We start from the raw sequence: 15,554 nt of genomic DNA, 5'->3' as shown, positions 1-15,554 counted from the left end.
TCCTACACCAAAGACTACAATGTCCAAACTGCGACATAGGTTATTGATGTAGTTTTCAGTAGGATTAAGGTATATTGCCTTTGCTAAATGGAGGAGGTATGGTTCTGAGACAAAAACGTTTGGAATGTAAACAAATTGCAGGGAAATATAGCAGTGGATTTGTAATTTTTCCAACACTTTAGGTGTATGAAAGCGTAAAATGATACATTGTTGTAGTAGCAGTAAAGATGCCACAATGTATTTTATATACTAAATGGCAGCCTGCAATACCCTGATAGAAGCCAGTAAATAATGTTCTTGTTACAGGGTAGTTGGGACATCACTACTGACAAACGAATTGTAATCAGTTATTACAGTTATATTGCGACATCACTGCACCTACTGCTTGAGCCAGCAGGCTGCAGAATTCCAGCCATCAATTCAGCACTAAATTAAAGCCACAATAGGTTTTTCAAATTCCTTTCTTGTCAAATATGTGTCTGCTTTACTTTATATACCTTAATTGATAATGAACTGTTTATGTTAGTGTTTATTTCCTGCACTGCTGGAGTTGAACACACAAGAGCTAGAATCTATCTGCATGGTATTGCTCATTTTGGGTTCTATGGGCCTCATTACGAGGTGGGCGGTAAGGGGTTAACGGCACCGGTAAAGGTGCCGGAGCCGTGAACCCCTTACCGCCCTATTACGAGGTCCGCTCGCGGGACCCGCTCTGGACGTCTGGTTTTACCAGACGTCCTTAGCGGGTCCCATGAGCAGCCCAGCATGCTAACAACGGGCCCTTCATTAACAGGCCCGTTGTTAGCATGCTCCCCATTCCCATTGAGCCCTATGGGGGCTCGAATGGGGATGGTCTGGGTCCGGGTTCCCTGAACGGGGAAATACCAGGCCCTCCAAGGTTTTAACTAATTAACAATAACACAAACATGTTTTTTTCCTTCAATTTGGGGGGTCCTTCCACAAGCCCCCAGTTTTCCTAAGTGTATTACCCCAGCCGCCTCCCCCCCGTTTTTATCCCTTACCCTCACCCCCATATATACTTTAATCAAATAATTGGAAATATTTTCGTTATTCCGTGTTCGTTATTAAAGTTATTCTTTATTGTGGATTCGATAACATCACTGTATACACTCATTTTGAAGCACAACATGTTTTAGATACATTTAATTTAACTGCTTAAAACTATTTTTCTGCAACACAATTGAAACTACATATTGCTTTTTTCAATTCAAACAGATTCTACATTGATTATATGAATCAAAGCTCGAAGATCTCATACATTAGATTTAGCAAGAGGCCATGAATTAAAAGGGATACATGTGTGTGGCCAGGTATTATAATGAACAAAATATCCCCTACCATTCGTACAAATGATATTGCAATTCGCCTCAGAGGTTTTAACCTCATAAAAGAACTCTGCCTTGGGCCTCATTCCTCTAGTCATTCACAGTGACTTCCATTAGTCCTATAGTGTACACTAGGGGTGTACTTTATCCCATATATAATGCATGGATCCTGCAAAATCAGTATAAAAGCCTAGTTGTGACATCACTATTGACCTGTAATAAGACAATGGCATCGCTACTGCTCTTTAATCAGTTACTCCGCTTCAAATGTGATGTCACAAAGCCCCCTGCTTTTGCCAGCAGAGATCAGAATTCCAGCTGCCACTGCAGCAGATAAAGCTGTGACAAGCTTATCAAATTCATGTCTTGTAAAATGTCTTACTGTGACACTATACATGCATGAACAGTTTAGAGAAGTATGTTTATGTTGTGCTCTGCTGGAGTTCAACCAATGAGAGCAAGAATGTGCATGTTATGGCTTATTTTACAACACAAAAAGAAAATGTTTTACATACATTTTATTAAACTGCTAAAATAATTTTTCTGCAAAACATTAGAAACTGCATATCAGTTTTTGTTAATCCAAACAAAATGTCCATTGAATGTGTATATCAGCAACCAGAAGACCTCTTGCATTGCATTAAGCAAGAGGCCAGGTATTAAAGGGGATGACGTTGTATGGCCTTGCATTATAAGGAATAAAATACCCCCTTCCCCTTGAAAAGGATATTGGTCTTCACCTTGGAGTTCTGTGACCTTATATAGGAAGTCAGCCTTTCACCTCGTTCCTCTATTTGGTCACAGAACTCTTTGGTGACTTGCAATATCCCTACAACATACAGTAGGGGATACTTTAATCGCATATATAATTCTCTAGTTGTGACATACCTATTGTGGCGTTAACACCCGATCCTGCCTGAGGGTTGCGTAGAACGTGCGCTGAGATCAGAGATATCAGCCCACGTTCTGCGGAAATGTGATTGGCTGCGTCCCCCGACCTGGGTGCTAATCTCTCATACTACATTTGCCATTGTGACATCACAGTTGGTGGATTGGTATACTCCTCCAGATGTGAGATCAGCCTACACAATAGGCTTCATTATGAGTTTTACTTGTTGTGGTAAAACACATTGGCCCTCATTACGACCCTGGCGGAAATCGCAGTGCTAAATGCACCGCGGAGCACGGCGGAAAGCTGCCGATAGCGCCATGGAGGTTGGCGGATTTTCCGCCCCATGCCGACCTTGGCGGGGCGGTAAATCCCCAATCCCCATTTTACCCTTCCCCATTCCCATTTTTGCCCCATAGGGTATAATGGGAGTGGGGAAGGCGTTAATTGCGCCACCGCAAAATACGGTGGCGTAATTAACATCAAGGTCCCGTAGCGCCATGGATTTCTCCGCCCGGAAAAACCAGGCGGAAAACGTTCCATGGCGCTACGGGAACTCGTAGTAGGGCGGACGGGCCCGCCGCGAATAACGCTGGCGTAAACCCACTCCGCCAGGGTCGTAATGAGGGCCATTGTAAATTGATCTCCCCGAATTATTATTATTATCATTATTATTATTATTTGCACTAATAGTGCATAGGGAGGCCGCTGGTATCAGGCCGCAAAAATGGACAGAAGAAAACAGATAGCAGAATCAGGCAAGTGAGGGCGTCCAATGGGGATCAACTAAAAACCATGGTTTTGGCTCCCTTCAAAGTTTCATGATATTAGTTTCAGCATGGAGAGACAACGGAAGCTTATTCCATAAGGGGGGCGACCTGAGCAATGAAGGACCTACCTAGTCCTCTAACTCTCTTGCTCCATGGGGCGGAGATGCAAATTCCAGCACTAGATCTTGTAGTCCTGGTTGATGTGCAGATTTTAACAATTTCTTTAAGGTAGCTAGGGGCTTACCCATTAATGCATTCATGCACCAGTGTCAGTGCCTTAAACTGTATACAAACCTCCACAGGGAGCCAATGAAGGGCTCTCCTGTGGTCAGAGATGGGTTCATGTCTCGCTATGTTCTTGATGATACGGACCACATCATTTTGGAGGACTTGGAGTCATTTAAGACTGTTTTTACTAGACCCCAACATCAAAATGTTACATTAGTACAACCGAGGCCTCACAAGAGCCTGTACCAAAATGGCACAATTGGACTCAGAAACATAAGGCTTAACTAGCCTTAGCAACCGCAGTGTATACCGTGCCTTGTTCACGATGCTCTCGGTGTTGGCATTAGTGTTAAAGGAAGATTCAAAGACAACTCCAAGTGTCTTGACTATATCCACAGTCAATATGGCGTGGCCTTCCACACAGAAAACTGAATATTGCAAATCCAATTTGGTTCTTGCCCGAGTTGAGCCAAAGATCATAATTTCAGTCTTGTTAACATTAAGGCACATGCCGTATATGTTATGTTATGTTATCGGGATTTATAGAGCGCACGCACGCCAAAAGGCATCATGGTGCTAAGGGAAACAAGAGAGTTCAATAAAATAAGTCGTGTGTTCTAGAATAGTAATGTTTTCAATTTCTGCCGGAAGACAAGATGATCAACAATATTACGTAAGTGAAGAGGAAGTACATTCCAGGCCTTACCTGCCACAAAGGAGAAGGCACGACCACCAATGCGGACACGCCTAAACCGAGGGACGACTATCATGAGGGCAGAGTGGGAGCGGAGAGCACGGGTAGGAGTATAGCGCACACATTTTGCTTGCAGGTACTCCGCTCCAGTACCGTAAAAAGCCTGATGTACCATACACATGGATTTGAACATAATCCGTGCCGCCACAGGGAGCCAGTGAAGTCATCCCAACAGAGCGGACATGTGAGTACCAAATGGAGGGCGAAGAATAGATCTTGCCGCTGCATTTTGGAGAAGATAAAGCCACCTGAGCAGGTACAGAGGCTGTCCCAGATAGAGTGAGTTACAATAATCAACTCCACTCAAGACTAGGGCAGCTACCACAGGCGCTTGGGAAGCAGTGGGAATGAAAGGAAGGACCTTCCTCAGGACCCAGAGTTTAAAGTGGCCGGTCTTGCAGACTGCTGCCACCTGCTCATCCATGGTCAGGGAGGCAGCGATTTTTATCCCCAAATTTCTGACTGACAAAACAGGCATAGGAAGTGGGCCAAGGGAAGAGGGCCAGAAGTCATTGGTCCAGAACAAATGGAGGGAGGTGGTACCTACAACCAGGACCTCAGTTTTGCTAGCATTTAGCTTGAGCTAGTTAGAGGTCATACATCCCCCTAACTCCTCCAGGCACTTCCTCAGGTGGGCTGCTGTGTCAGACTGAGATAGGTTCAAACGAACCAGAATCTGGGTATCTTCCGCATAGGAGTAAAAGCGGAACCCATGAGACTGAAGAAGGACCAGCAAGAGTGTAATGTAAACATTAAACAGAATGGGGAACAATGCTGATCCCTGTGGGACCCCACTTGCAAGAGAGAGGGGAGCCGACCGAAAAGGGACAAGAGATACTGATTGTGAGCGGTCTGCCAAGAAGGCCGAGAACCAATCAAGAACTTGGCCAGGCAGACCAGCTGCAGATGGCCGGGAGACCAGGGTAGGATGATCAACAGTGTCGAAAGCCACCGACAGATCTAAGAACAGGACGGCTCTGACACCAACCTGATCAACCAAATATGATAGGTCATCGAATACTGGGTTCAAGACAGATTCCGTACCTCTTCCTGGTCGGAAGTCCGATTGAAACACATCAAAGTATTGAGAGGGCTCAAGAAAATTAGACGAGGGGAGATACCAATGCTTCCAAAACCTTCTTGAGAAACGGCAGTAAAGAGCTGGGACGATAATTGGCCAGTACTTCAGGATCCAAGGAGGTTTTTTTTTAACAAAGGAATAACCAGGGCATGCTTAAGTGAGGGAGGAATCTCTCCTGTGGTAAAAGAAAGATTTACAGCAGAGGTGATGTGAGCAATCAAGTCGCCTGAAGTTTCTTTTATAAGGGCCAGTGGTATGGCATCTGCAGGGGAGGCAGACTTTAATCGTATATAGCTAAAAGAATATCAGAATGTGAAAAACAGGGACGGTGGACCAAGACCCTGTCACAGGGGGGGTTCAAAATGGACCCTATCAACGGTAAGTACAATAGCCTCCTCGTTTATGGTGTCTCTAATAGCCGATATTTTGTTCACAAAAAAAGTAGACAGGGAGTCACATAGTGCCTGGGTGGATGGCGCAGAGGGGCGACTTGACATCGGAGTCGAGAGTGACTGAACTAAATCAAATTGGGCCTTGGGCTTATTTAATGCCTCCTCCACCATGTGGCTAAAGTAGGCTTTCTTAGAGTTAGTAATAACTATATGGTAGGAGCCAAGAGGACATTTTTGTATTCTTGTGGGATTTAAGGTCGTTGTTAGCTGGAGTCTTCGTCTTGCCGGTTTGTCAGGTTGCAGTTACACTGAAGTTATTCTGGTACTTTTTCTATTCTTCTTGTAGCCACCTCTTTGCACATCCCCGTGCTCCTTGGTCATTGTTTCTGGTGTGTCTTTTCTTGCCATGGTCTTAATTTCAATGCCTTCCACTGTGCTGACAGTGCAACCTTTGTGAGGATGATTGCTGGCCCTCCAGGTGCCTGGTGTTTTCACAGGTTCTTTGCTGATTGAATTGGCCTCTCCGACAAATGCATTCTCATTGGGTTGTGGTGCTGGTTTATCATTATTTGAGTCAGTGCATGGGGTACTGGGAGGTGTTTTGTGTTCAAATTCTACCACATAGCAAAGTCTTTCTGAACAGTGAATTAAGGGGTCTCAGATTGATTGTATGCAAAGATATACACCTGTAAGTTTGTGGCCTGGTCGTTTGTTGAATCCTGGTAGTTCTCTGGGTAGTCAATGTTCTCTTCATAATTGCAGCGGCTTCAGTGGGGCCGAAGAATACAGCAAGTGAGGAGGCAGATTTTGCCCACTACCATACTCTAAATGGCGTGATATGATTTTCAGCACCGAGACATATGGAGGGATTGCTAAAATACCCTGTGGAAGTTGGCTGTGATTTATTATAGGGAGCAATAGTCGGGTGGTAGGGACTGTCAGGAGGTATAAAGGGCCAATTTTGAGGGTAATAACTTCTCCTGTCTGGGCACCAGCAACATCACCAGTACATCCAGCGTGTTGGAAAACCCGCCATGCCTCATGGATTGATCAGATCCAGGCAAGCCCTGCTGGGATTTCACCTGCTTTCTCGAGAATTTGCTCCAGTTGAATCTTACCGCTGCGCCCCGCCCCCAGTGGGACCTTCAGGGCGGAAATGCTTCCTCTGCAATCAGTGTATTGACCTGGAAAATGCTTTTTCATCACTGACCAGGGGAGCCAGCCGACAAAGTCAGGCGCGCGCAAAGGACCACATTTAAGGGCTGAAACTTCTCCTGTCTGGGCACTAGCAACATCCCCAGCACATCCAGAGTACTGGAAAGCCAACCGTGCCTCATGCATTGATCATATTCAGGTAAGCCCTGCTGGGCTTTCACCCTCTTTCTCAGAGCATTTGCTCCAGTCTAATATGGCCTGGGCAGTGTGAACTGGGACCTTAGGACAGAAATCCCATCTCCACAATTGGCGGATTGGCCGGGAACATTTTTTTTGTCAACAAGGACTAGGAAAGCTGGCAAGCGAAATCGACCCTCTGCAAAGGACAACCTTTAAGAGTCAAAATATCTCCTGTCTGTGCACTAGCAACATCACCAGCACATCCAGCGTGCTGGAAATGCCACCATGCCTCATGGATTGATCAGATCCAGGTAAGCCCTGCTGGGCTTTCACATGCTTCCTCAGAGCATTTGCTCAAGTCTAATATGGCCTCTGTGGTCTCCCCAGTGTGTAATGGGACCTATAGGACGGAAATCCCACCTCCACCATGAGCGGATTGGCTGTGAAAATGCTTTATCATCACTGACTGGCGGAGCTGGCAGGTGAAGCTGGCCCCCCTCAAAGGGCCACCTTTAAGCAACAAAACTTCTTCTGTCTGGGCACCAGCAACATCACCAGCACATCCAGCGTGCTGGAAAACCCACCATGCCTCATGGATTGATCGGATCCAGGTAAGCCCTGCTGGGATTTCACCTACTTTCTCCGAGCATTTTCTCCAGTCTAATATGGCTGCTGCGGCCTCCCCAGTGTGTACTGCGACCTTTAGGATCAAAATCTCACCTCTGCAATCGGCAGTTTGGCAGGGAAAATGCTTTTTCATCACTGCCCATGGGACCTGCCAGACGAAGCCGGTCCCGCTCAAAGGGTCATCTTTGGAGCCGAAACGCCTCCTGTCTGGGCCTGTCAGGGGCAGGAAGGCCTACCGAATGACCAACTACTAAGGTATGCATCCAGTCCTACAACCGATTGTAAGGTTACCCCTATTTTCCGCATCCTGCTACCTGACCAGTCCCACTGGTTTATCAGCAAGCACCTGACTTCACTGGTCCTTACCCAGAGGCTGCCCAAGGTAATGCTTATCCAAGACTTTCTCTCAGTGCTCTTAACAGGCCGTCATGTAACTACAACCGTGATTGCTACACCACATTTACAGATTCTCGACTCCATGGACTCGCATTGCCCATGCAGCCCCCAACTCTGCAGGGCGCAGCTTTTCTGGCACGCGCCCTGTGACCCACTGCATTACTCATTACATTCCTTATATTTGCCTACTGTGATCATGTATGCCCGCCGTCATCTAACATGTACCCAGTAGGCTGGGCAAGTCGTAGTCTTTTTCCTGCAGACTCAAACCTCAATGTCGTTTACTTCTTGGTATCTGATTTTGTACTACCTATTTTATAACTGTCTCGCAACCTTATATCTTGTAACCATGTAACTGTAACTAGTGACTAGATGCCTGAGGGCTTTGTGCGCTGCTATAAATTACAAAATTAAATAAATAAAATGCGTGAATGTAAAATGTCTGGTGTGAGAACTGGGTGAGGCAATGAGTGAGGATGAACAATATAGATGGAAGGAGGGAGGGAGGGAGGGAGGGTTGCTGGGTGACATCAAAAGAGGCAGAGGTTCAGAGTGGAGGATAATGCGGCAAGAAAACAATTTATATTGAGTCAACAGGGGCTAATATGAAAGTACTTTTTTAAGAAATAGCAGTGTACACAGCAAAGTCTAATTCAGGATTCACTTTCAGGAGAAAGCAATGCACACAGCAAATGGTAAGTATTACATGTCTTTAAAATGTTATAGATTGCTCAATACGAAATGAGTGTAAATCAAGATGTGAATGTTGTCTACGTAAGAGCTATCATAATTGAAGAAATATGACTTTCAAGCCTGGTCTTTGAGACTTTCACTTATACAGACACATTTTTTAACAGTGGGCGCAAACTCCTGGTTTGACCATGTAAAGGGATATCATGAGCACAGGGATGAGTTCAATATTCTTTTCCTAGTATACGAAGAAATGGTTAAGGTAAGAATCCTACATTAATCTCAGACCAACGAATGACAATCTGTGATATCTGTGAATATGTTAACAATGGAGAGACCAATGCCAGCATAAAGTGCAGTACAACCCAGGTAAAAAACGATTGTAATATAGTTGATTTCAAAGCCCTAGCGCTAATATTATCTTGGTCCTAAATGACACTTTACTTCATGTCTTTTCACGTCTTTTTTTTCTTTGAAGATATATATAATGTTATAGGTGCAGATCTGAGACATAAATTGCTTTTTGTGTACACTTTAACCTCACAATGTTGACTATCGCTTTAAAAAGACTGCTGTGATCATACATTTAAACTTTTTATTTAAGAATTGAACATATTTTCCAGGGACATATTACTTTCACAAAATATTACACTTCATGGTTTCAGTAATTGCTCAAATATTCCCAACAATCTTTGCCCAAGTTGCGACTTCTCTGCCATAACTTACCTCCAGCTATTTTATGAGTGTGATGCTGGAAATGCATTGGAGGGACAGGGCCTCCCTGTCCTTGTCCTGTAGTCCTTTTTCATTTGTGTTGTGTTTTGTTTTCTGCCCAGGTTTGGTGTACAGACCCAAGGGATACCCTTATGGCACCCATGGGTGGGGTGCAACCCTGTGCCCCTAGTGTATGTTTTCGGGCACCTGTGTGTGGCCCACAGAGCAGGGTATGGGCTGGTGGCAGCTCCATGCTGGATTTGACAGGTGCTCTGAGAATCCTCCATTTTGGGATACCCAGGCCCTGCCATTCGAATCAGTTGATTCCTAATAGGAAACAAGATGGCCCCTGTGGCCTCTTGCTTTCTATTGCCTGTTACCTTGTTTTCCCAAAGTCCTGGGAAGCCCTGACTCTGTCCCTTCCCCCTGACTGGCTGTTGGGTGGAAGTTCCATATATGGTGTTGTTGTGAAGCCCAGGCCAGACTGGCTGGAGCCTTCCCAGTGACTGAATGTTGTGGGTACACCCTGTGGGTGGGATCTGGGTGTATGGAGTATGTGACCAATATGCACTTCTTGTTGTGGCTGTCTAGTTTCTGGTATTTGACACAATGACTGAGACAGCCATCCCCAAAACTGGTATGACTCCAGTGTGTAGTGTTGAATGGCATGGTACTTGTCCCGATATACATTCCTTGTTGTGAGTGTCTGAGAGGGAGGAGTATGGCCTGAATGCACTCTATGCCTGATTGGCTGACTGACATTCATGCATGCCCTTCTGTATGATTGGCTGGTGAGTGTGACCCAGCAGTGTGGATGAGAAACAGAATAGTATATCTGGCGACCTCTCACCACTGGAAATTGTTCAGAAGTTGAATTGACACTTGAAGAGTAACTGGAACTGCTTATCATCGACACCCAGCAAGAAGAAGAACTGCTGCTGCATTTGCTTCGACCCGATCCGAAAGCTGTCGAGTTCGTCGAGGACTGATCCGAGAGAGGACCTGGTTAGGCACCCTCTTCCTGTGCTCTGAGGGACCATCGAGCACCGCTAACCTTTGCCGAAGCTCCCTGGAAGTCAGACCCTCGAAAGGCTGCCGTCCGTGGGGGGACCGCCAAGGAGAACGAAGTGAAGCACCTGGACATCGACGCCGTCGAAGTCCATTGCCTCCGACCAGGGTTCGGAGTATCGCCGTTACCGCTGGAGGCCCGTCGAAGCCTTGTTACCCAGAAGAGGGGACCGCTTGACGCTGTGCCCCCGCCGACCGGATCCGCCCACTCCTTTGCCTAAGACTGTTGAATCAAAGGACTCCCTTGTCCGCACCGTCGACCGCTTTATCCCACCGGAGAAGGTCAAGGACATCGATGTGCCAGGGAGAATCCGCCGGTCGATTTCCCGCCACTCAAAGACCGCAAAGACTTCGATGACTCAACGCCCTTGTCGGGCCACAGTTCTTCAGAATCTCTTTGCTGTCCTGAACTATCAATCGCTGAAGTGCCCTGCACACCTCATCCTCGCAGGACATCGCCGACAAGCACCGCCTGGATCAACGCCGTGGTCTCGGCACCCTCAAACTTTTTATCAACTCCGTCGGCGCCAAGTTCACTTTCTTCGACGACTCTCGACGATCCGTGGCTCCTGCTTTAAAGGGAGTCACTCAAGAAGGATCCATCAACGCCTCTTCGAAGAACTCTGCTCCACCAGGTACATTGGTGGGGGAGGTAGAAACATTATAGAAGGAAATAAGACTTCTAGAACAATATATGGACTGGGCTTGTGTTATATCTTTATTTTACAGGTTGCCCAGGTGGGGGGGATCTCCACACAGAACTGTGTTTAACGGTGTTTAACGGTAGAGGCCAGCATTCTGCCAATTGTTCTAACCAACTGCTTTCCTCCTATGTCTATTGTTGGTTGCCTTTATTAAGTGATCTGTGTGACATTTAACCAGAGTATAGTTGATGCACTTTAATGAGATCAGATAATAATTGTGGTACCACTTTAGAACTGTATATATTTGCCATTGTAGATTTTCTGAGCACAAAGTGAGTTATTGTGATATTGTACATAACCTTGAATATTAATTATATAAAGACTGTGTTTTAACTAATACAGTGTGTGGACATTCCTTTGTGGGGGTTTAGGGACTACACTATACTTAAGAACCAGCCTGCATCACCTCCTGAGAAGCTAGGCCTTGATTGCTCAACTACGTTACCAATAATAGAGAATCTTGGCTGAGGTCCTCTGTGCCTCTCCTCTGCCATATAGAGACCAGAAGTACAGACATTCACCCAGTCTTTACAATGAGGGCATATGTGGACATTCACTTCTTGCCGAGTAGATCATACTTTATGCCATAGTCAAGACTGCAAACTACTCACACTGCGAATTCCAGAGACTTCCTGGTTTTAGAAGTACGCTTTAATAGAAGACCTGCACTTGTAATGTGTTCATGTTGCTTTATCTCCCAACACCTGCTGACAATGATCACAGTCAGTTTAGAGTAGGGTGAACTCCAGTAGCAATCCTCTTACCCCTGTTGCAGGTGAGACCTATAGGTCTGTAGTACAATTGCTTTAGGGCCCACGAAGAACATTTGGTGTGGACCTATTGTGTTCTATTTCCCATTCAAATTGTGTATTTGCAGCTGCACAAATAATATAACATGTTACTGGTGCACAATTTTCCACTGGATCAGCACTAGGAAAAAAAGGCCCAAGTGAAAAACAAATATTCTGTCAATGCAGGGCAACGTATGCAGTGTGGGCATTCTACAGTTGTTCTTCCCTCGGTGTCTTTCCCAGACATTGATAATATACATTTTAGGTTTTGGCACATGTGTAGTTGCTTTTGCCCCCCCTTGTGTCAATATCTTTGCAGAGAGAAGAGAAACATTGTTGAGAAGCAGAATATTTGGTTGGTATGGTAACTTTCAGTCCTATTGGCATGGGTTAGCTGCATTCCTGATTGTTATTTTACGTATAATTCTGCTTAGTCTTTCTTCTTGTCCTTTGACATAGTCCTTAGCTCGTTACCATCCCCCTCTCCTCCCGTGAGTGAAACCAGACAGATCTGCTGCATTATCATAGAGAGTTTTTGATAAACAATGGTGGACACCCTAGGCACTCAATAAGGATAGATATCCAAACAACCCTGCCAAGAGGACTGAGATATTCATCATAGTACTTCATCATAGTCCTTTGTAACAGTTCTTCTTCATAATAGCATTTTGTTATAGTTCTTCTCCTTAATTATACTTCTTTTTCTGAGTCCTCCTTCTTCGTCATAGTCATTCATACTAGTCCTTCTCGTTCATCATTGTCTTTTATCCTAGGCCCACGTCTTCATCATATTTCTTCTTCCTATAAGGCTGTCGCCCTCAAGTCACCCAGCTACCTCTGTACCCCTCCTCTGTGCCCCTCTGTATCCTACCCCCTGCTGGATGGATATCTGTTCTGTTCTTACCTCTGAATGGGCTCTTGTGTGCATAAATACTGCTGTATACCTCTGTAAAACGCTCTGTTGCTTATCTGTGTTTTATACTTTTATTTATTTATTTATTATTAGTGCATATAAGTTATACAACTTTTTAGACAAGAAAAAACAAAACAGGCACAGTTAAAACATTTACAGAATATACGACCAGCAATTTCATCAATATAGTAAAACATATAAAGTACTCAAATTGACATTGAAATTTTATGTAAAAATCTCAATATTACAATATCTAAAATTGGATGCTGGTGATTTAATATTCTAAATCAAAACTGCTCTGAATTTATAAAGAAAACATATGAAACAAAACTGGCAAACATGTCAATTCAGAGATCTTGGAACATATGACAGTCAATTAATAAATGGTTCAGTGTTTCTACAGCTTTAGCACAATACTTACAGACTCTATTGATTTTTGGAATTTTGGTTCGAGCTCCTGAAATCTGTCTAGTAAGCATCAAATTGAGTTTGAACCTCAACATATGACTCTGTGCAATCTAGACGGGTGCTTTTTAAAGTAACCAGACAAAACATTAAAACATTTCACCTAATATCTGAAGTGATAAAACAAGTGGTAGTTCAGGGCCATTACCTTCAAAAAGTTTCTTTTTAACCCATTAAGGACTGACTAAGAGCTCTACCGAAATCTCACGACAGCTTAAAATAGGGATTGCATGTTTTGACCAGCTACTTAATGCTTTGCAACAATCGTTATTAAGTTCAGCCGTGAGATTAACAAATAGAGTGTCTGCTAGGGGCATGACAAATTTCCTTAATAGCTGCAAAACCTTCCAGTTGTTAAAAGGTTTAGTCCTAAGGGCTTTGTCGAGGTCGCTGATGTACATGTTAAACAAAAATGGAGCAAGCCGCAACCCTGATGAAGTCCATGATGGGTATCGATCCATGCAGTAGCGGTACCTGCCTGATCCAGGTGCACTTGTATCCTAGTATCTGAATGCTATTGAGATACTAAGAATACCACTGGGGCACCACAAGATATCCAATTTGTTCCAAAGGATCACTATATTCGCACAGTCAAAAGCTTGGCTGATGTCCAAAAATGCACACTAGACTGGTTGCTTTTGGCACTGAGCTTGATTCTGTAGCAGGTAAATTAAAAAAACAGTTTAAAGCAGTGCCTGTGCCCCCCCTTGAAGACTGACTGATTTATGTCCAAGCACCCATTTCCTATGACCCAACTCTGAGGTTCTTGCAGTACTAGACTACCAAAATGTTTACTAGCTGAGTCCAAAAGAGAAATTGGTCGGTACTTTTTGGGCAGCATTCGATCACCTTTTTTTGTAAATTAAGATGATCAGTGCCCCATCTATGATGACGGAAAAATGTTTAGGGATAGGATATTAGTAAATAGTCCTCAGAAGCTGACCATAAAGGTAGGTTGGATCCGAAGGTGGCATTGGCTAAGCCATCCAGACCAGGGGCCCTGTATGCTCTTTTCTTAATGCAAGCCTGCATCGACAGCAAATCCACACGCATATAATGTTTTCAATTTACCTCAGGAAAGGGAAGCCTTTCCTATTGTTGTATACCTCTGCAAAGCACTCTGTTGCTTCTGAATGATTGGTCTGCACTCAATGAATACCATAATAATAATAATAATAATAATAATAATAATAATAATAATAATAATAATAATAATAATAATAATAGTACTTAATCCTAGTCCTTCTCTTTCATTACAGTCTTTCATCAAAGTGTTTTGCCATAGTGCTTCTGCTTCATCCTAGTAATACCCTTTCATCTAAGTCCTCCTCCTTCGCCTAGTCCTCTTGTGCCATACTCCTCTCCTTTACCCTAGTTCTCCACCTTTCCATAGCCCACCTCCTTTGCCTTTGTCCTCCTCCTTCTCCGTTAGTTCTTCTACTGTGCCCTAGTTTTTTTCTTTTGTCCTAGTCCTTCCCCTTTGCCTGAGTTCTTCCCCTTTGCCATTGTCCTTACTTTTTGCCCTACATCCCTCTTCCCCCTTCCCTTTGTTCTATGCACGCACCACCTTTTCCCTACATCCCTTCCCCATTTGCCATACAAACCTTCCCACTTTGCCCTAAATTCCTGCCCGTTTAGCCATACATTCCTTCCCTCTTTTGTCCTACTTTCCTTCCCCTTTATTCTTCTCCTTCAACCTCCATCCTTCTCCTTTATCCAAGTACTAGTAATTCCCCTTCAGCCTTAAACCTATTCCTAGTCCATCACCTTCATCCTTAGTCTTAGTTCTAGTCATTTAATTCTAGTCCTTTGTCCTAGTTCTTCCCCTTAATTTAATTCTATGTCCTTCTCCTTCATCCTTCTCATTGATCTTTAGTACCGGTCATTATCCTCCATCCCTGCCATAGCCATTCACTTTTTCCTAGTCTTGGTCTTTGTCCTTTGCGTATTCTTCTTCCAAAGCCCTAATCCTTTGTCCTAGTCAATTGTCCTATTCCTTCGTCATAAGAATTCCTCTTCATCCTTCACCCTTCTCATTCATCTTAGACTTTTGGCATTCTCACTGATCCCTAGTCCTGGTCCTAGTCCTTCTCCTTCATCTTTAGTCCCTATCCCAGTCTTAGGCCTTCTCTTTCACAATTCATCCTAGTCCTTTGTCATGGTCCTTGTCCTTCTTCTTTGCCCTAATCCTTTGTCTTAGTCTTGGCCCTTTGTCCTAGTGCTTTGCCCTAGTTCTAGTTCTTCTTGTTTGCCCTAGTCTTCAGTCCTAGTCACAGTATGTTGTCCTGGTCCTAGTCCTTTGCTTTAATCCTAGTCTTCACTTGGTCTAGTCCTTCACTTTCACCCAGTCTTTCTCCAGCTTCCTATTGCCCCCGCCATAGTAATCCCTTG

At 44.4% G+C, this 15,554-nt stretch overlaps 1 protein-coding gene across 1 annotated transcript in view; it reads left to right on the top strand.

Moving 5' to 3' along the window:
• LOC138453630 (amine sulfotransferase-like) overlaps positions 1–15,554 on the top strand; it is a 377,572-nt gene that overhangs the window by 208,034 nt on the left and 153,984 nt on the right. The window contains exon 5 of the mRNA XM_069606656.1: positions 8,676–8,770. Within this exon, the coding sequence (XP_069462757.1) occupies positions 8,676–8,770 (95 nt within the window). The remainder of the gene's footprint in view (positions 1–8,675; positions 8,771–15,554) is intronic.

Source organism: Ambystoma mexicanum, chromosome 4p (assembly GCF_040938575.1).
Source record: "Ambystoma mexicanum isolate Mex_15411 chromosome 4p, UKY_AmexF1_1, whole genome shotgun sequence".
Taxonomy (NCBI): domain Eukaryota; kingdom Metazoa; phylum Chordata; class Amphibia; order Caudata; family Ambystomatidae; genus Ambystoma; species Ambystoma mexicanum.
Note: the sequence above shows the minus strand (reverse complement) of the source record. Positions and strands in the feature narration are given on the sequence as shown.